The 20,908-nt window shown below is 45.8% G+C and overlaps 1 protein-coding gene across 4 annotated transcripts in view; it reads right to left on the bottom strand.

The window, feature by feature from the left end:
• Positions 1–1,633: 1,633 nt before the first annotated feature.
• Positions 1,634–20,908, bottom strand: part of PPFIBP2 (PTPRF interacting protein, binding protein 2 (liprin beta 2)) — a 146,656-nt gene continuing 127,381 nt past the window's right edge. For 3 of the 4 annotated variants that reach the window (XM_011971667.1, XM_011971668.1, XM_011971669.1), the window contains 10 exons: positions 19,487–19,625; positions 17,748–17,889; positions 16,919–17,047; positions 10,280–10,430; positions 9,903–10,014; positions 9,578–9,666; positions 9,161–9,283; positions 7,862–7,987; positions 6,977–7,165; positions 5,063–5,797 (listed from right to left, as the gene is read on the bottom strand). In XM_011971667.1, the coding sequence (XP_011827057.1) occupies positions 5,603–5,797; positions 6,977–7,165; positions 7,862–7,987; positions 9,161–9,283; positions 9,578–9,666; positions 9,903–10,014; positions 10,280–10,430; positions 16,919–17,047; positions 17,748–17,889; positions 19,487–19,625 (1,395 nt within the window). In that variant the 3' untranslated portion in view covers positions 5,063–5,602. Of the gene's footprint in view, positions 2,104–3,337; positions 3,404–5,062; positions 5,798–6,976; positions 7,166–7,861; positions 7,988–9,160; positions 9,284–9,577; positions 9,667–9,902; positions 10,015–10,279; positions 10,431–16,918; positions 17,048–17,747; positions 17,890–19,486; positions 19,626–20,908 lie in introns of those variants that run through there. The other variant, XM_011971666.1, reaches the window with a different exon arrangement.

Genomic DNA, 20,908 nt, shown 5'->3' with positions numbered 1-20,908 from the left:
GGGAGCTCGCTGAAGTACAGCTGTGTCTTACCCTCCGGTGGCCAAACACAGAGATGACCTCACAGAAGGTCTGTGGGGGTGGGAGGGAGGGGTGGCCAACCTCACCCATCCACCTGTTCAGTGTCTCCTTGGGAATCCTTCACTGTTTTCAAGGGAGACCCCACTCTGGCCACCCCTTCTCTCCAGGACACACTCCAGGGTCTGGCTCCCAAGGCCTTTCTTAATTTGGCTCCTGCTGACTTTGTCAGATTTTCCTTTCCCTGGGCCCCCAACTCTGACCCCATTCTCTCGCCTAGTGGTTCTTAACTAAGGGTGATTTTGCTGCTCAGGGAACAGATAACAAAGTCCAAAGATATGTTGGTTGTCAACTAGAGAAGGGGTGCATCTACCCTTTATTGGCATCTAGAGGGTAGAGACCAAGGATGCTGCTAAACGTCTTAAAACCCACAGGAGAGCCTCCATCACAGAGTATTACGCAGCCCAAAGTGACAGCAGCACAGAGGCCAGGAAACCCTGCTTTAGCCTACCAACTTTTGGCAATTCCTAGGTTGTGCTGCGCTGTTTCAAGTCTGTCTACCTGGAATGCCCTTCCCCTCTGGCATATCTGGGAAAATATGATTCATCTTTCCAAATTCAAGTGTCACCTCTTCCATGGAACCTATTCAGACTCCTTCCCCAAACTCCCATTAAAAATGATAACATGCTCTTTTAGGCTGCAGAAACTAATATTGGAGCATCTGTATCCTTTGGCAAAGTCTTGTTGGAAACTGGTCTGTACTCCACTAGACTGTAAGCACCTTCAGGCAGGGACCTTGGCATTCATGCCTATATCTGTAGCCCTTGCATGGAAGGTACTTAACACACACATGTGAAGGAGTGGGTGGATGGGGAACTTAGGAGCATGGATCTCCTTGGCAATTGGAGGACTGTCTGTACAGGAACCAGCCCAGAGCAGGTGCTCCAAGTTTGTGGTGAGGACGGGTATGAAACTTCAAGGTGAGCTGTGCTCTGGCTCAAGGGCAGACACGGTACTGTGGGACAGCTGACCTGTAACTGGATCATGCGGGAAGGCTTCCTGAGAGACGGTCTCTTTGCCATGCCTTGGGAGACAGGATTTTGCCTCATGAAGGGGACTAGGAGAAAAATGCATTCCCCAGTGAGGGAAGGGCCTGAGCAGATGCCTGGAGGGAGGAAAGACTAAAGAGTGGAGAGGAAGCGGACATGTTTGGGAAGTTGGTGAGTTGCGGTGGAAACACGGAGCTTGAGGTGCCCAAGGGCCTTCCACTTGGGGGAGCTATTTAATCAGACATTATGCCTGAGCTGCTCCAAGGGCAAGGCCTGGGAGGCTGTGTGTCAGCTTGGGCGGAGGCAAAGGGCAGGGCGTGCATGTGTTGGGGACGCCTCTGCTCCAAGCTGGGAGGTTGCACAGATACCCCTTGCAGATGACGGGAGATAGAGTCAGGCAGGGCTGTGGGAAAGGGGCCTCATTGCTTTCCCTGCTCACACCCTAAACACCTGCCTTGCCCGGCCACAGTCCTGTGAATGGAAAAGCATGCTCCTGTGAAGCAGTGCCGGAGGGAGCTCCCGGTGATCATTTCACAAAATGCAGTCTCTACAGAACATTCAAAACAGTTTTTCGGAACTTTTTTTCCAGCAGGTTTTATTAACTAACAGCTCTCCTCCTCGGGTGTGAGAGCCTCCAGGATGTCACCAGGAATAGCATGAGCCATCTAGTCTGCGTGCTGATATCTCACTGCCCTCCCACAAAAGTGGTCCGCAGACCATGTATAAAAGTACAAAAGGTATGAAGCCTGCGGTGAAGAGCGCAGCATGGTTGAAGACACGCACGGACCCTGGGGCCACCCCTGGACACCTGTCCCACAGCTCTGCTTCGTGCCTGTCGGCACCCTGTCTGAGACACCCTGCCAGCCCAGACTGGGCTTGCAGAGAGGGCTGTGTGCCAGCTCCCCACAGAAGCAAAGGCTCTGGGCCCCCACACATGCCTCCCTACGCTCTCAGCCATGAAGAAAGTCATCTCCAGTCATCAGAGTCGGGGGCAGGCAGGCGAGAGTCATTCAGCAGCTGGTCCTGGCTCAGCATTGTCTGAAAAGGACACAGCCGAAGGGTCAGTTTAACAGAGTTTTGGTCCAGGCTGCCCTGCAGCAGCTGCATGGGAACTAGAGGGCACTGGGTGAGGGCTGCATCTGACGCAGGTGAACTGTATAGTGTTTATAGTGTCCCAAGAAACCCTGAGTATTGGATCAGAATAAACAATACTATTAAGATAAAAATAAATTGTTCATCTTAGAAATACATTTTCTATTTTCAGGCCATCGAAGGACTAGATCATAAGGGCAAGTGTGGTCAGATTCCTTTCATGGGTGGGCCAATAAATAAAAACGTTGAATCAAACTGATCCTGTTTGGAGTCAGGGAGACTTCCCTGTTGTGTCCTTGGATACAAGGAGAGTCGTGTGTCCCTGTCCTTGTCCTCTCTTCCCAATGGGCCTTGTTAGACAAGCAAGCAAAGTACAGTGACAGGGGCCTCGATGGGGACAGACACTACAGCCAACAGGCTGAGTGATGGGATGTCCATGAACTAAAAGGCCTTGGGAGTTATGGGTCCTCAAAAACAAATCCTGTGCTCTGTGGCTGCGCTCTGTGGCTGGCCTTTTCCTGCTGGCTCTAGTCTGCCTGTAAGCCTGGCAAGGAGGGTATCATTAGCCCTGCTTTACAGATAACTAAGCCAAAGCTCAGGAGAGAATGACACCCCAGGTCACAGAGCTAGTGAAGTCAGAGCAGAGACTTGAGCCTCACTCCAAAACTGCTTTTCAAGGCCGAGCTCCTTCCCCATGATATAGTTTGTCCTTTCGGGCATGCCAGATGTGCTCACAAGCCTGTCAACACTTTGTGATACCCACAAAGTCAGAGGCACGATAGGAAATGCATTTGTCTCTGGGCAGAGGGTGGAAGTGTCCACTAGGACAGGATGCAGCCTGGGCTCTAGGCTGCTGAGACAGATGATCCAGAGCTGCTGAGCATTTTGGTTTCCTCATCTTTAAGCCTGGGAAGAGGACCTGAGATCTAGTGTGCTTTAGCTGGCTTTGGCTAACAGCCCATGAGCCTCCCCAATGCCCTTAAGGGCTCAAGGTCCAGTAACAGGCCAACAGAGAAGGCCCCTGGGCTGCTTTCTGCCTCGGGGCTGTTTCAGGCTCAGGCTGTGACCCCAGCACTGAGCACCATTCTTTGCTGTTCTCCAGGCCTTGTGCACTACCACACCAAACTCACTGGGCCTCCCTAGCACCAGTCTGACTATGGGGAGACGGTCAGAGTCCTACCGTAAGGCGGTGAATGTCTTGGGAGAGGAGCCCTATTTGCGTCACGGTACCTTCCGAAGGTGCCATCTGTAAAATGGGCAGCAGCCTGGTCAGCACACATGGACGTAGCTCGTGATTCACAGAAATGGCATGCAAGTCCTGTCATACTCAAGCCTGGCTTCTCCAGGGCATGCTTCCCTGGAGGGATGGGCAAGGAGGGGGCCGGGCCCTGAGGAGTGACAGGTGGGTGGAGCACAGGCTGCTTCTGTTTCCTGGGGAGAGGCATCAATGTCCCACACTGCATGCATACCTCTCCTGGGGCCCCACTGGGAACTGGCATTCAGGGTACACAGAGGCAGGACACAGGCTTGTTAGAAGCAGCCCTTCTGCACGTATTCAATGTTTCAGCTATTTCCAGGAGCAGAGAGCGGTAGCAATGAAGGCCTTCAGGATGCTAAACAGACTCACACTAACCAGGCAACAGAAGCTCAGACACCAATGCCCTGACATAGGTGGGCATCCTTCCTCACTACTCAAGAGCCTCCCTCCTGCCCCTCCTTCTCAGGTAATGCTGGTCTCTTCCTTCTTCCCTAAACCTACTTAGACACTGTAGATTTGGAAACATCCTCTGTAAATTTGGAGGGCACCAAGTGTAACCCCTCCCTTGTTTTATAGGTAGGAAAACTGAAGCCCACAAAGGGAACAGGACTTACTTGAGGGTGCAGAGAATCAGTGGCAAAACAGTTCCATGCAGGTTTTGAAAAGAGGCACATGCAGAGATCCCTGTACTGTGACATAAGAAGCAAGGGACAAAGCCTGCCCTGACTGGCTCTACAACTCCAATGGCCAGGCGTCAGCCTGAATGAGCACTTCTCATCCAGCGGACCTGGGTACCAGGATCTAACAGCAGCACTGCCAGCTGGCAAGCTTGTCCCGACATCTCTCACCTCCTGTGGCAACAGACCATGCCTGAGGCTGCTGGTAGTTTAAGAAGCGAATCTTAGCATAGCCTCCATCTGGGACAGAATCAGAGTGCCACAATGGAATGGGGTCATCAGGCCGTGCCCAGGCCATCAGATGGCGGTGATGTGGTGTTACTTTTCTGCGATGAGGCCCAGGGGATTGAGGGGAGCCAAACGCTGCCTGGGGGCAAACTAAAGTCTCTCGACCAGGAGCCCAGACTGGCAAGGCACGTCTCTCCCTCAGTCCCAGCCAGACAAGGCCCATCTGGAGGAGCCATTATCAGTCAGTCAGTCTCTAAATCAAGGGGACAGATCTCTTTCAGTTCTGCCAGCAGACAGACCAGCCCCCACCATGGTTATGAGCCCGGCTAAGTCAGTAATAGAGAAGCCAGAAAAACACGTGAAAGAACAGAGAGTCTTTCCAGCAAGGTGCCCTTCTTATCTCCCCACCATCCCCTTCACTGAGGGAGCTCATGCCACTAAAACCAATCAGCTTTGAGGTCTGCACGACAGATGTGCCGTATGGTCAGGACGTGCATGAGACACGAAGCCCCCTCTGCTTCACAGAGGGAAGCAAATTCTGGAGCACTGAGGCCACAGACCTCCTCTGAAGGCTATGGGAGGGGTTCCCGCCTTGTTCTACCCCCTAGTGAATCCTGAGCCTGCACCTGGCTGGGGACCAGGCTCAGTGCCATCGGCTCTTCAGCTCTGCAATTGGTAGGACTCCATTTCCAGCTACCCTCAGCTCTCTTTCCCCAACAAAGTTAAAGATATGTTGCACTTCTTGCTTTCCACATAAATATTGCTTTTATTACAAGAAAGAAGAGACCACCTCTGAAGTAAGGCACAACACAATTCCACTGTCACTGTGGCAGAAGTCCCTGTGGCTCATCCCTTTGATCTCAGCCAAGACTGTGGCCCATGGGCCTAAGGCACTTGAGCTTTTCCCTCAACTGAAGCATAGAGGGTGCCTGAGAGCTGAGCCTCGTGGGAGTGTCCATGGTCTCTGGACCTGCATCGAAGTTCATGTGTTTCCACTGGTGCTGAAGATGAACATCAAGACTTACTAGAAATGTAAAGGTGTCTTTAAGTGTCTTTCCTGCTGAGTCCACCTTTGACAATGGTCCCCAAAGCCTGGCCCCTTAGAGATGCAGCTCCAGATCCTGGCCACCCTCAGAGTTCAAAGAGAGACTGGCCCAGGGGTACACAATTGCTGGAATGTTCTCTGCGAGTCATGCACATGTGCAGGGGTGAGGTGCAGTTATATGGTGACACAGTGTTACTGTGAGCTCTCAGGGTGCACAGAGGACAGGTGACAAGGGCATCAGCTAATCTGTCCCACCTGGTCCAGCCCATCCAGTTCAGGGGCATCAAGGGGGCTGAGGTCCCGGTAGCCACTGTAGACCCTGTGACTGTCACTGACACCGTCACTAGGCTCCATTGGGCAAATGTAGTCCGTCGATTCATCAAACTTCTTTTTTCTTATGTTTCCAAAGTGTGAAAATCCTAGTTTCCTTGGCTAAAACACAGCAAATGTAAGATTATGAGAAGGCAATCAGGGCAGTGTGCAGGTATGACTGACAATATAATTAAAATTTAAGAGCAGGCCCGCAAGGAGAGGAATGATGTAAACTGCTCCTAGAAAGATTCTGAACAAAACAGAGCTCTTGTAAGCAATTTATATGCTGCAGAAAGGCCAACAGGTAAATAATCTTGAACAATAAGAGCTGCCCCTCCAATACTATGCCAGAAACTCATGCCTGGCTGCCCCACCAAAGTGACTTTCTTATTTCCATAGATGAACTGGGAGTTTCTTTAGAATGTACTTGAGGTCTGCACTTGAGGCGAAGCACAGAGAACTTGCCTTAGCACAGCTACTGGCACCCTAACCCTTTCCCATCTGAGCACCTGGCACCATCTAAAGGCATGTAGGATAGCCCCAGGTTGCTCCCTGCCCTAGCGTCACACAGCACTGTTTCTGCTTGACTCCCCCAGACACACTTCCTGTCCTGCTCCCTTGGGGAACGAGGTCTGTGCCTGAGTTATAGCTGGGCATGAAGCCTCAACACTACCAGGGATAGGACCAGCCTGGCCTCCAGAGGTTGCCTGTGGGTCTTTAGTCTGGGAAGAATGTGGTTTGAGGATGCTGTGGCTCAGGCAGGTCTAAAGGGCTTTGTGGGATTCTGGGAGCCCCAGTGAGTAGTGCTGGTGCTTGGAAGACCTTGGGACCTCTGGGTATCTGTGTGCTGGCCACGTCACAAAGCAAGACAAATGGAACCAGCTTCCAATGGGAACACTTCCTATGTCAGCAGGACAGCTTTGGCCAAGATCCCACGGCATTGCGGCACGCAGGCAGGCCTGACCGAAGGAAAGCCAGACTCGGAGCACTTCTGCTCCGCAAGATGAGTCACGGCAGCAATGGGGTAGAGGGTGAGCTCTATGTCACCTGAGGATAGGTGCTTCCTGAACATATTTTCTAGGTAAAGAAACCTGCACTGTCTTCCTTGGACTCAAAACTGGTGGAGAACTGGCTTAACAAAGACTGGCCTAACAGACCACAAGACCACAGCAGAAGCTGCAAGATCCTCCTTGTCCAGGCTGCGCATGCTGCTCTGGCTGCGGGCATCGAGTCAGGTGCTGTGCTGCCTGAGGGCCAGGAGGCAGCCCAGGGCCCACTCAGAAAGGGTCTGCAACTCACCCGGACTTTGGCTGTGGTGGTCAGTGGTGTGTAGGCTGGTGAGGCCATCTTCTCTCGCTTTTCCTGTTCAGCCTCTGGACCAATCAGGGCATTGAACTTGGTGGTCAGGTGGCGCCTGAGGAGCGTCTTTTGTGGGGGGATATTGAGAAGCATAGCCAGGGTGTCCCCAGTGAAGCGCGGCTCCAGGATCTAAGAAGGAACCAGAAACAAACCTGGCCAGGAGCAAATACAAATGGCTCGAGGGGAGGATGCCGAGAGATTGGCCTGTTGGGCTGGGGGCACCTCCAGAGCAGGGGCAGGAGCTCAGTCACTTGTTCTGAGTCCCACTCCTCTCACTGGCTGGCACAGGACCTGACTCTGAGCACACACTAGCACATTTGCTGACTGACCACCTTGTTTTCACAGAGCAGCAGAGAACTGGGACCTCTTTGGTAAGGCTATCTCTCAGGATCTCCTCTGGATGACATCCAAGCCACCACACTTCCTCATTTCCCCTCTGGCTTTGTCACTGACAGATCTGAGTAGTGATAAGAATCATATTGCAGCAAGTGGGAAGCTGCATTTTTATGGCTTCCCAGTCCCTTCCCCAGCCCCACTCAGGGACAGGCAGATCTGCCTTGTAAGCGTTGGTCTTCATGCAGCCCATTGACCTAGAATCCTCAGGTCTCATGCCAAGGAGGTGCTGCCAGAAGGCATCTTGCTTCCATGAGGTATATTAATTCTCAAGGATAAGTTATCAAAATACTTTGAGATGTCAAATTATGCAAGAGCTTCAGATGAAGTACCTATTTTTTTTGTTAGATTTTATGTCTTGTCCTTAATAAATAAGTTTCTGAATATCCCATTTGCACCAAGGCAGGTGGGCTAGGCCAGAGAGCCACTCACAATAAGGCCTCCATGGACTCCACTCCCTCGAAGATTGGGTGCATACTCTGCCAGGTCCACAGATCGCAACCACTCCATCACTCTGTGGTTGGACCACTGTACAACTTCTGAAGGAGAAAGGTTACTCTGTCAGAGGGAGGAAAGTGAGGAAGTTAGGCTTAATAGGTCCCACCGTGGTCCTCTGTGGAGTCAGCCCCTGTAAGTAGCCCTGCCCCAGACGCATCACAACAATAGAAGACCCTCAAGCTTAGTGACCCACCCCATCTGCCAGAGCACCAGCCTCCCCAATTTTCAGGAAACAGAGCTCCCACTGAATCTTGCAAGATCTTCCACACTGAGATATCTGAATCCAGAATTCTGTTGCTCCCTCATTTTCTGGCTTACTTTGAGACAAATAAATGAGGACATTATAGTTATTCTTTCAGTGATTCAATAGAACTTTAAAGATGACTGTCAATTACAATCCAAGTGGTTTACAGATGAAAGATCTCCCTGGCATGGCCAACAATTTTAGGGGAGCACACCTTAAGATACTTATTCCTAAGTGCTCTCACCTAGCACTGTGGTCTTAAAAATGCACAGCGCTGTGCTTGACATATACAAGACATTCAAAACATGTTGGTTGAATAAGGAGAAAATAGGAGATAGATGGCAAAGGTAACAGCCTAGGAAGCTGAGTTAATTTTATATCAAGGTTAGACCTAGTTCCCAGGAACAGAGGAGATAGGATGTGACTGACAATCTTCAGTTTGAGGGTCCACCAAGAACTCCAAAGTTCATGGAACATAATCAGTTATTTCTTCATGACTTGGGGTGCTGTTATTTTCCTATACTGTTTCTTCTGTAGCAAGACTGCTCATGGATCCCTTGTACCTGGGCCTGGAAGTCAGTTAATTTTGGATCTAGAAGTAGGGATACCTATTCTGAAATGTCTAGCTTCTATGGGCTCCTGTTCCCTCTCCTCTGTCTCTTCTCTTCTACTGTGACACCCATCTTTCCATTTTTTTTTCTGTCTCCCTCTCCTTTGCACCATATACTCATCTCCCTTAATCACTATGATGACTTTATAGCACGTGTCTCCCCAGTGGAGGGTGGGAGCTTAGAGGTCTATGGCTACTGTGAGACACAAAGTACAGGTAATGGGTGTTTGGGGCACCAGAAAGTACAAGCAAACAAAAGAATCCCAGGCACCATGATCCAAAAAACAGTGCTTTTATGATGTCATTCTTGTTTGCTCATGGTCGATGTTTCAGAGGTCCTGGTTCAGGGCTACCTGGAGAGATACTATTGTGGTCTCACCTCATCAGCTGGCCGCCGGTGCAGGCAGTGGGGGTTGAACTTGTTGACATGCAGCACGTGAATGGCACATTTGATGCTGAGATGATGTAGTTGGCTGGTGACTTTTAAGAAGAGTAAATCATTCTGAAAGAGGAAAGTTTGGTTGATACACCAGAGTTTCCAAAGTGACAAAAGACCTCTGATGTCCCTTACAAGACCAAACATAGACAAGTCAACCACATCTCAGGAAGGTGCACGCGGAGACACCAATAGCTTATCACAGTGGTTTGTACTCTGCTACTTGGGACCTCTTTTGTGACAAATGATACTATTTCAAGGCCTTAAGAATATATGGAATCAAGTTTAAAATGACCACTATGGGTACATGTGAGCTGAGTGCTCACAGGGACAACTGAAATTGAAAGAAAAAGTCCTCACCACAGTTAGGTATTGCAGCATTCGTCCGTCAACTCTAGATTCATGAAACTGGTCTTTGTACTGGGGTAAGCCAATATCATCAAGCCACCCTACAAATACAAAAACCCCAGATGTGTCAGGATTCATGAGAATCAGAGAATGTAGATGCAAAAAAAAAGGGGAGCAAATTATATTTTGAGGTTCGTGTTATTCCCCCAAAAGTTTAGTAATTCCTCTGCCTTTTACAAGGAGACAGCTGTCCTTGAGGTACCCATTTAACAGGGAAATTCTTTCTACCCTTAGTTGCTGCCAGAGACATACTTAATATATATATGCCTGTCCTTACGTGTCACCCAAATGTGGTCTAGCAGTGCAGACTTCTCCTCCTGTTTGGTGTTGATGGCTTTCACTGCTAAAACAAGTTTCTTCCTGTGGAGAGGGTGCTTAATTCCTAGCTCCTGAAATTAAAAGATGAAGACCACATGTGAAATTTTGGCAGGCAATTTGGTCCTCAGAGAAAGCTGTGTGTGGGTGGAGATGCTCTGAGAGTATGGCAGTGGATCTCTGCACCGTGCCCTGGGATGCCAACCTGCAGCTACAGAGGGACTATCACCCTCCTTCATCCATCCTCCTGTGTGTGTGACAGGAGTGGCGGACCCTGCCCTCCCCATGCATTGGTTTGGGAAGAAATGGGCGCCTCCTCTCCCCAAGCTCAGCCCTTACCTTTTCCATGTCCTGAGGGGTGGCTGTCAATAAAGTGTGGCCAGAAGATACCCACTGCCTGGCAAAGATCACATACTGAGCCAGGCCAAAGTCCTCCAGCCATGCACACACACGCTCTGTGCTCCACTGGGCAAAGGGGGCATTGGCGTCACTGGGAAGCAGGAAAACAGCATATTCCTGTTAGTGGGAGAGCCTGAGGTTCTGAATCTAATCATGTCTCACAAAACAAAACAAAAAACCTGTTTTTTAACAAACAACTTCCATCGTGAGATTCTGTTGAACAAAATTCCACTACAACACACTCATAGGAGGAAGACCCTAGAGTTTTCTTAATAACATAAGATCTGAATTTCAAATCTCAGGCTACTTAGAGAATGGGGCAGCCTGTATGACCCTCCTGAGATCATGTTCACATGTCCTGGGTGCACATACACACATATACATGACACAAGCCCAGAACTGTGGCCTCATTAGGCGGAATCATCTTTTTAGGAAAATGCTTAGAAAATTAGTTTTCTTAGCATTTAAGAGGGTCAGTTCTCTTAACATAAAAAAAAACAAAAAAACAAAAACAAACAAAAAAAACACACACACCAAAAACTAAAAGCAAAAACTTTCCAATCAACAACAGCTAACACATTACTTATTAACAAAACAAGAGGAACATTCACATTAAATTCAATAAAAGGACAATATGTTTTTTATCAGTGCTAATAACACTGGTCTGAGAGTCGTAGCCAGTATTAGAGATAAATAAGAACAAGAAGTATAGCTATTAGGCAGAAATAAAGCCATTCTTTACAGATGACAGGACTGCCCATTTAGAAAACCCAAGAAAGCTCAGTAAGATGGCCAGTTATGAAATGCACATATAAACATATGTAACATATATGTTACAATACAAATATCAACAATTTTCTAATACCATAAATGCACAGATACTAATGCTGTTAAAACAATTTAAAAATCCCACTCATAGCAATCAACATTATAAAACGTCTAGGAATTGCCTTAACAAGAGATGTTTGGCCTTGTGTGATTATGTGTGGGGACTGCGGTGGTGAGGAGAGGTATTGACTACAACAGTAAACTGAGCAACATAAGAAAGGACATGAATAAATGAAAAGCTAGATTATGTTCCTACACAGGATGACTGGGTTTTATAAAGTCATCAGTTCTTAAAGACATCCATTTTTCATTTAAAGTGTGAATATAATAGCACACTAAAAATACCAATAGAGTCATTTTTTTTAGGGGGGGATTCGACAGAGCAACTTTATGTTCATAAATGAGGATTTATAGAATATTGAAGATTAGATATTCCTTCAAAGACCAGAAAGAGTCCTTCAAAGTAGCCCTAACATACTAGATTAAAACATATTTTTTTAAATGCCTGGTTGAGCTGTTCTTAAAGTGAGGGAATTCCTTAAAGGATAAGCATGATAAGAATGCCCCATTTTAGAACAAATGCTAGAGATGATGTATACCATGTGGCAGGGACTGATCAATCATAATCTGGAACCTGGGCTTTCATGGGTCCTGAAAATGTTTTACGAGGCCTGGAACTTACAAATTTTCTCTTCAAAAAAAGTATAAAATTTGAATATGTAATTAGAAACAAAGGGAATATTTAGAATTAGAAAACAAGCCACAAAAATTGCAAGTTTTGCAAAACTGAAAAAAAATCACAAAATGTAGAAATATTTTATTATATAAAAGCTTGCGATACCTCTATAGTTTGATTCTTTTTTGAGACAGGGTATTTGTTATTTCAGAGATGGGGTATTTATTTTAGAGACAGGGTTTTAGTAATTAATTATTTTTAGAGATGGGGTCTGGTTCTGCTGCCCAGGCTGGAGTGTATAGTGATGTAATCATAGCTTATTACAGCCTTGAACTCCTGGGCTCAAGCAATCCTCCTGCCTCCTCCCAAGTAGCTGGGACTACAGGTCTGAGCCACTGTATCCAGCTATAGTACTTTTTGACTCTCATATTTTGGGTGGATACTCTTTGACTGCTTCTTTATATGTCCACAACTTTATAATATTTTCTATGACAACAGATGGTTGATTTAGTCTTCTAACATGATCAATATTTATCTTTTATGATAATAGTTAAAAAGTTTTGTCTCACAATTTATAACTGGTATAGTCATGTACATTTTTAGAATCATTTAAATTTAGAAAGGCCTCTATCAAATGTCTTTTATATGTAAGTTGTAAAACTATAATGCATTCAAGTTTTCTAATGCTATGGCTAATCTTAAACATTCTTTGAATTGACAGTATTCATTTAACTCATGTGTTGTCTATGTCCTTGTGGCAGTACATGAGTTTTATGTTATCTTTGTCACTGTCAGTATATCATGTAAACTCAGCAAGAAATTTCAACCTTTTCCCAGTGGGTTCATATCATTCATCTTATATGAACAACAATCTAGAAGGCTATTCACTTTTTTTGTTTAAAACTTACCTCTTGCTCTTAGCAAATTATGCTTTTGGTATGATCTGGATTTTTTGTTTATAATTTGTTTTTTAATGTAAGAGTAATTTCTCTCAAATTTCAATGTTCATTTTATCACTTTTGTTTTATATTCTATTTGGTTTTTATTTCATTTGTTTCCTTGTTTCTTGGAAGTGGGAAAAACAAACATATCTAAGGGACCTTTCAGTTCTTTTTTAATTTTTTTAACTTTTATTTTTTGCCTAGTCTTTGTGAACCTAACATTTCAGCTCTAAAGGGGAAATAAGTGTTTCTGAGATCATAATTGGAAAACCTCTGTCCTATTGACCTTTTCAAAACCACCTAGAGCTCTGGGCCTCATCTCCAGTAGTCTTCCCATTTTTTGTTTTGTGAATCCTCTCCTCCCTCCTAAGCCTTGAAGTGTTCACACAGAATCAGACCCAGCTTCTGCACCTCCTCCTCAGCTCCTCCCAGTGCCAGCATCTCCCACCTCAGCCAGGGCACCACTGAACACGCTGGGAAATAATTTGGAGATGACAGAGAAGATGCCCTTCATATATAGCCAAACCATTTGTTTTGTTGACACATTCCAAAACGTCTTTTCAAATTGCACTTCAAATGATGTAGCTGAGATTTCTCAAATATGCTCTTCTCATGGTAGGGGGAGAGCACGTGGCACATTTATAATTGTACAGTTCATAAGTGAGTACAGAGCACTGAGCGAATCGGCACAATGGGAAGTAGAAGAAATCCTGGAAGCCATTTGTGCAGTAGGAAAGCTAGTGAATTAAACCTAACTAAACTAAACATGCAGTGACTGCAAACCACAAACACACACATCCCACCCTAAACCCAAACTACATGTATCCTCAGGCTAACTTCCCCTTAACAAGTCCCCCAAAATCCCCACAGCTGCCCTAACACCATCTGTTATAAGGAAAAGCATAGATCAAGGGAAAGTTGCAGTAAAAAGAGTCAGCAGTCTTAAAACTGGTTGTATTTAAAATACCTCTTTTATGCAAAATTTTCAAAACACCTGGCCCTGTTAACACTATGATCAGACTCTCTCTGGACCCTGGAAAGGCTCCGTACAAAGGAGGGTCCCTGAAGCTTAAGCATCTTTACATTCATGATGAATCTGACTCACTATGCGTGTAGGAAAAGGAAACAAAAAGGGGTCCAAGGTAGGGGAGCAGTAAGATTGGGGACCTCTCCTAAAGCTGGAATCCTGAAGGGCAATACACTCAGTAGATCAACTCAGGAAAAAAACACTCTGCAAAGACGGGATCCAGCCATGTGGCTCTAGAGCCTGTTTGCCTTAAACATTATACTTTACTGCCTTTTTCTCAAAAACGGTAACTCATAATAAACTCACAAACTAAAATAATTCCTAAATGGATTATTCAAAGTTTTTGAAAATCACAGAAAAAATTTAAAACAAAATGAAAGAATTCACAAAGTGGATAAACCTAATTCTATATCAACATAAAAATTCCATGTATCAAAGTATCAGAAACAAAGGTAAAATTTTGCCACAAACCTAAAAATACTATGTCACAATTATTAGACATGACTTAATATCTTAATAGAGAACAGTTAGAAATCTATAAGAAATACATTAATAATGAACAAAAATGCAGATAATTCACAAAAGAATTAAAATGACAAACATGAAAACTAAATTACCAATAAAAAGGAAATTTGGAGTTTCATAAAAGTAGAAAACTTTGAAAAAGAAAAATGTAAATACTTAATGCTGACAAGGATGTGGGTGTAATAGGCGCACTCTGTCCAGCAGTGCTGACTGGTATGTAACTCTGTAAAACTTTACCTGGGAGAAGAAAGCAAATAAAATGTGTTCGTCCATAATCTGAAAGAGAGTGCCTATGCAATGTTATCAATTCTCATATTTTTAAAAAAATCAATTGTTTTATTGAACAAAAAATGGTTGGGGCTGGAGGCTTTCAGTAACAAAGTACTTTTCCTAAAGAATACTAGCAACAACAGTTTTAAAGCTACACCTAAATATTAATATCTAGAAATTATAAATATTACCAGGGGACATTAACATATATCAAATTTCTACTTGAGAGTTATAAAGGCCTTTCTTTTCCACCAGCAAATTCATTTTGCACTGTTACGATAAACAAAGCAATCTCATCAGGACCTCTTCACACTTCTTCCCTTTCTCATCTAATAAAGCAGAAAGACATTCGAACAAAGCAGCCTTGGGGCTGGAACTGCAGTTTTTTCCTTTGGCAAAGAAAGCTACTGACCCTGGTCATCCCATACCCTAAAGTGACTGTCAGAATACAGAGAGCTCCCTAACCATGCTCTCCTACTCTAGGGACAATGCTGAGGGGTCTTAGGACAGTTTTTATACCCTGACCCAATGATTCCCCTTCTAGAATCAATCCTTCAAGAACTAGCCAGAATTCAAACAAGGATGAATCATTCAAGCTTACTATAGCTTGATTTTTTTTCAGCTCACATAAATCAGAAACAACAGTAATATCTACATTGAGAACATTGCTAAGTAAATTAGAATATCTAATTACTGAATATACAGGTAAGCTTTCTCTGGCTCACTTTCTAAGGGCTCTGAATTGGTCTCTGACTTACTTAGACTGTGTCCTTAGATTCTCTAGCCTGTAAAAGCTAGTGGTCTACACATTCTCATGTTTCTTTTCAAGGTACCTGGAGTCTGGGGATACTCATTCAAAGAATAAATGGATCTGGAAAGGTCCCGTGTCTCATGCACCAGGAGGACCTGGTAAGACTAGAAACCTGTTTGGCAAGCTGGGGAAGTGGAGTATCATATCCATGTGCAAAATAAGCTAAGGCTTCCTTCCACAGGGGATGCAGGTCTGCAAACAATATGATGCATTTAGGGAAATGGCTTTACTTCCTTAATTGGAATCTAGACTGTATTATTTCTGAGAACGGATATTTGAATTATACACATCTTAACCAGCAACTACCTGTACTTTCCATTGGTATACGGCAATCTTGAGGGGACTAAACTGAAGAGAGTTACAGCTTACATTTTGCTTTTTGGTTGGATATAAAATGTCACATTCAAATCCTGTGGAAGGCCCTCAGGAGTACTGATCTTGGCTGAGTAACTCAGAACTTAGGAGATACTGTGCTGGAGATGATGTTATTGTAGGGACTGCTTGACTGGGGAAGAGGATATGGAAAGGGGTTTCCCCAAAACACAGTAGTAAAGATTCACCTGTGCAGGTTTGAGGGGAGATACTCTTTTTCAGAGCAGGGAGATTAAAGGAAAGTGGGTAAAGCTAGTAACTGGAGGGTTTCCACCAGGGACACCTCTGGAGAAGTTTAACATTTTCTATGCTTTTGTATTAAGGTATGATGGGAAAAGTGACATGAAACTTCCCACTTTGACTCCAGTGCCATCCCTTTGTAACCCCCTTTAGTTAACATCCTACAGTAAAGTTTGGCACAGGATTATGAAAAATAGTGGCAGGCGTGGCCAGCTCCACCAACATCTTTCTGCAGAGTCTTTGTGGAAGGATGGAGCTGACCCAGAGGCAGGTAAGAGACAAGGCTCACTTTCCCGAATATACTAGAGGCTGTTGACTCTTGAATGGCAGACAGCTCATGTAGTAGCTCATGTAATCCTCATGATAACTTTAATAAAACAATTGTTTTTGACATCTACTTTACAAGTGAGGAAATGGAGGCATAGAGAGAGATACTGTATAACCCGGTTTAAAGCCCACAGCTAGGAAGTGGTTGAGCAGCGATTCCCAGGAATTCCCTGGGATTCTAGAATCTGTGCTCTTCCTGGCTACACCAAGGCTATCCATCTAGTGTGTAAACCCACTGCTGAGAATGGGTTATACGTGTGTAGCACTGTTTAGGTGCTCAGGGAGGCCCAAGGGCCCACCCTTCTACCCTAGCTCCCTACCTCTAGCTGTAGGGAGCTTCTTATCTTTACCTCAGCATACTTCTTATCTTTACCTCAGCATACCTCAGCATACATGCATGGAGCAACGTCCATGCATGTTGAATGGGCAAGTTGAGAAGCTCTGCACTAAGGATTCCTGGCTTCTATTTCTGGAGGCTGTGGGACAACAAGCACCCTCTCCCCACTCCACCCTGGCTGGGATTTTACACAACTTTTTGTAGATGGACTGGAGGGAACCTTACCTTTTCTGTCCCTTGGAGTCCCTGGTCCTAGAGAGTCTTGGCCCTGCGGTCGCCCGGAGCCCACCTCGTCGAAACTCTGCCATCCCCAGCGTGTCAGTGTTGAAATTTCCTGACTGAGTTCTTCGGATTCTGCATGGAGAAGAATCCATGGAGACTGTCATGGAATAGTTGGAAAGCCTACAGTCACTGTGCCTCCTCTTTTGCAAGGCCATGCAGGCCAGCACAGGGACTCTGGGCAGCATTGTTTCTCAGTACCTTCCTAGAGATCAAGGATCACAACCTATTGCAGCTCCTCCGCCAGACTCAAGCCTCAATTCTAATCCTGCCTCTGGGATTTGGTCACTTGTTATAAAGGTCAAAGCAAAGTTTGATGCCTTGTAGGAGGCCCCAGTTTCTGCCTCATGTCACAAAGTGGATCAGTTGGGTCAGCAAGTACTTGGCTTTCAAAGATTTTTCAAGGATTTCTTAAAACAGATTGACTCCTAAGAAGGGAGAATACAGTCTCATCTGTGGAAGGGAGAATACAGTCTCATCTGTGTCTGTCCCAAAGCCCATGTAGCTGCAGGGACTATGTTCAGGGTGTGTGGAATGGGTGGCTGCCTACGATACATGACACGAAAGCCAACTGGATATATTTAATGGGTGCCTTTCATACTTCTCCTTCTCTTGGCCCTGAAAAATATCTAAGATTCTTCTCTTTAAACATGAACACTCTGTTCTGACTGCTGTTTCAATGTCTAATGGACCAGGGGCTTACATAGACTCTTTGCCCAATCAAAAAGAAAAATTCAAAGCAATATAATTAGTAGGATCAATAGCACCAACTTACTTTCCCCAGAACTTCTTAATGCCTTTGGGATTCCGTTTACCATCTGGTGTCAGAGGAGACTGAGGACCTGATTCAGTGCCCGATGATGTGGATGAGAGGTCATTGACCACAGCAGTGTCATCCCAGCCACTTTCTGTGTCTCCTGAGATTGGAAGAAGGCAATGAACGTGAATGTAGCCTCTGGAACCCTTCTTCCTCAAGCCTGGGCCCTCCCCTTCAGTGGGAGTCCAGAGAATCTGCCCAATTCTGCCTTCAGGGCAGAACTCCATACCAAGATCCCAGAGACTAGTGGGGACTCCAGGCTTCCTTGCTGAGAAATTAGTGTGCTCAATATTTCAAATGTAGGTGAGCTAATGTCTTTAATGTTAAGGATTTGGGGTCCAAAGTACTTGTGGATTATTTCAACAAGGAGCTTGTTCTTTTTCCTCAGAGGGAGATGCAGGAATGCAGGCAGTAGTGGGACCCTGGCTGAGTGTTGGTGAGGGGGAGGGTTAGGGTAGGGAAACAAAGGCATTCTCACACTCCATCTCACCTGGAATGGGTACAGTACCTAATACGGGGGCACTGACACTCCGGCCACGATCTCCAGTGAACCAAGAAGCAGAGAAGCCACATGAAGAAACAAGAGAGGCCAAAGTCCAGCCCAACAGAGTTACGGGGAAGCAAAGAAATAAACAAAAGAGTGTCATCGAGCAAGAGAGAAAAACTCAAACAGAAAGAAAAATAATCCCATGGAGAAGGATGGGGTGAGTGGTGACTGACATTGAGAGGAGGTTTCATGTGAGGGGACCAAGTGCTCCCAGTGCCCCTTTGTGACAGGCTGAGGTGTCCACACCCAGGGAAAGGAAGGGACAGCAGCAGGGGCTGAATACTCCAGGTCACGGGCAGCTCTTGTGCAGGTGCCTGGGCTCACTCAGCTCACACTAGAACAATCTGAAGCCGTAGTGAGTCCAGTTTGAGTGTCACTAGAACTCATTCAAGGGCTTATCTGAAGTTCCTGCAGCCAACGGCAGAGCTGGCCTTCACGAGGCCAATGCATAGGCCAGCTCAGAGAAGAGCTGAGGCTGAGGAGCCTCAGGAAGAACTCTGCCAGGACCAGAATGTTCCCTCCTGGGCCCTTTGAATCTTCTGCTGCTGGTGGGGAAAGATGGCTTGTTTTGAATGAAAAGCAGCAAAAGCCTCTGTGGTTTCAGGTCTTACCCACCGAAAGGATACCTGTAGACCGACACCCTTGCCCATTGGCCACTGACTCCATTTGCCTAAGGAAATGCTCTCACCTGGAGTGCATGATACCCTCCTACTGGGAATAGGGAAGCTGCAGAGAAGAAGGTGGAGGCAGGAGAGAGAAGATCAGAATGACAGAGGAAGGAAGCGCGAGGGGCAGGAAGGGTAGAAGGGCGTATCTGAGAGGGGGGAAAACAATGCTAGGAAGGACAGGAAGGGGTTTGAGAGGAGGAAGAGAAGAAGAGAGGAAATGAGGGTGAAAAGCTGCAGCTGAAAAGAAGTAGGGGATACACACACCCTGGTTTGCTGAGACTGTAGAATGCTTACCTTAGAAAACAGCTCACCCAGGGGGAGCCTCTAGAGGTGGGACCACCCCAAGGTACAACTTGTTCCAGCCACCCACCCCACCATTCTCCAACTGTGGATTGTGGTGGTAGGTGCAGGGATCTTATACAATCACTGAAAGTGCCAAGGATGCTGCTCAGAGGCCACCAGCACCAGGACTGGACACTCACTCAGCCTCAGCAGGCTGCTCCCCGTGGCGTCAGGCTGGCAGACAGTGGGAGGAGATTTGGCAGCCTCTCCATTGGGCGTGGGTCCTGAAAGCTTCCCAGGTAAAGTGGGATATTTGTGCTCCGCCAAGAAAGGGCTGTCCTATTGGAAGGTGAGAGAAAAAGAGAGATATCGACTTAGCTGTCAGCCTCAGTTAGGAAATCCTTGGATACAGAACAACTCCCTGTTTTCTAAGAGACATTTTTCACATATGGTGACTTGAAGACCCCTCAAAGATTATTTAGCTAGTCTGAGAAAAGGCACCAGAGTTCCAAGGAAGGAAGAAACTTTTCCAAGGCCACACAGTAAGACAGGGACAGAGTCAAGTGCAAATCTGGGGCTGACTGCAACTGCCTCTAATAGGAAGTGAAGTTGTCTTGCAAAGGGGCCTTTGCTGTCTGGCCTAGTGCTCAGAGACCCAGTGAATTAACAGCCATGAATTACTCTGCAAGCTCTTTGGATATGAAAATTGGCATTCTAATAAAAGCTGCCTAGTGCTTTATCATACATACATACAAATATATGTAAAATAACAATCCTGCAAGAGAGGAAACTGAGCTCAGTCTAGTCTGTTTCTCCCAGATTTGCTTTTCTGTGGTGAGGAGAGAGGTGTTTCTGCTAATTGGGACCCTTACTCAGACCAGGCAAGGGCAGATCTCTGTGAGGGCCTGACCAACTGCACAAATGATATGGATCTTGCCTGAGAGCGGCTATGGTACAGAAGAGAAATTATAGTTTAAATTTGGAGCAAAAGAAGAAAAAAACCGTATATTGTGATCATGGCTTCTTTAAAAACATCATGTTAAGGCAAGCATAAAGATACACACACTCTTGGGGGAGGTGACAACAAGAAATGGGCCAGAGGACTACATGTCAACAGAGTTCTTTTGGGAACTTAGGATCATAGTCTGCACGAGGTAGAGCCTCAGTGCAGCCAGCTCCATGCTTGGACCCTGGCCATGGAAAGGTCTGAAAGAAATAAGTTGATTAAATGAGGAAGGAGATAGCACTTATTTGGTAAAGAGGCATATAATGGCCTCTAAATCTGCAAACCCGAGAGAAACACAGTGGAATGTACTGTGAAAGTGAGAATAAAAGAAAAGAGAAATTGAAGCAATGTCACTACAGGAATCAGTTGTGGATCACCTGATTAGATCCAGAAGAAAAGTAATATGAAAAACAAACAGATTTCAAACTGACAAGTCAGAACAGTAATGGAAGGCTGCTGTGACTGAGACATCTTCTGAAGTTCCATTTAGCTAAAAGCCAAATATCCAATATATTTCCAATTCAATTTGCTTATAAATGTATGTCCTAGAAATTGTTTGAGATTCAGTTCATTCATTGACTATAACTCCCTAAAAATAATTCAGAAAGGAGAGATA

The sequence above is a fragment of the Mandrillus leucophaeus genome, unplaced genomic scaffold (genome assembly GCF_000951045.1).
Source record: "Mandrillus leucophaeus isolate KB7577 unplaced genomic scaffold, Mleu.le_1.0 Scaffold1237, whole genome shotgun sequence".
Lineage (NCBI taxonomy): Eukaryota > Metazoa > Chordata > Mammalia > Primates > Cercopithecidae > Mandrillus > Mandrillus leucophaeus.
The sequence above is the reverse complement of the archived record's forward strand: the minus strand, read 5'-3'. Positions and strand labels throughout refer to the sequence as shown.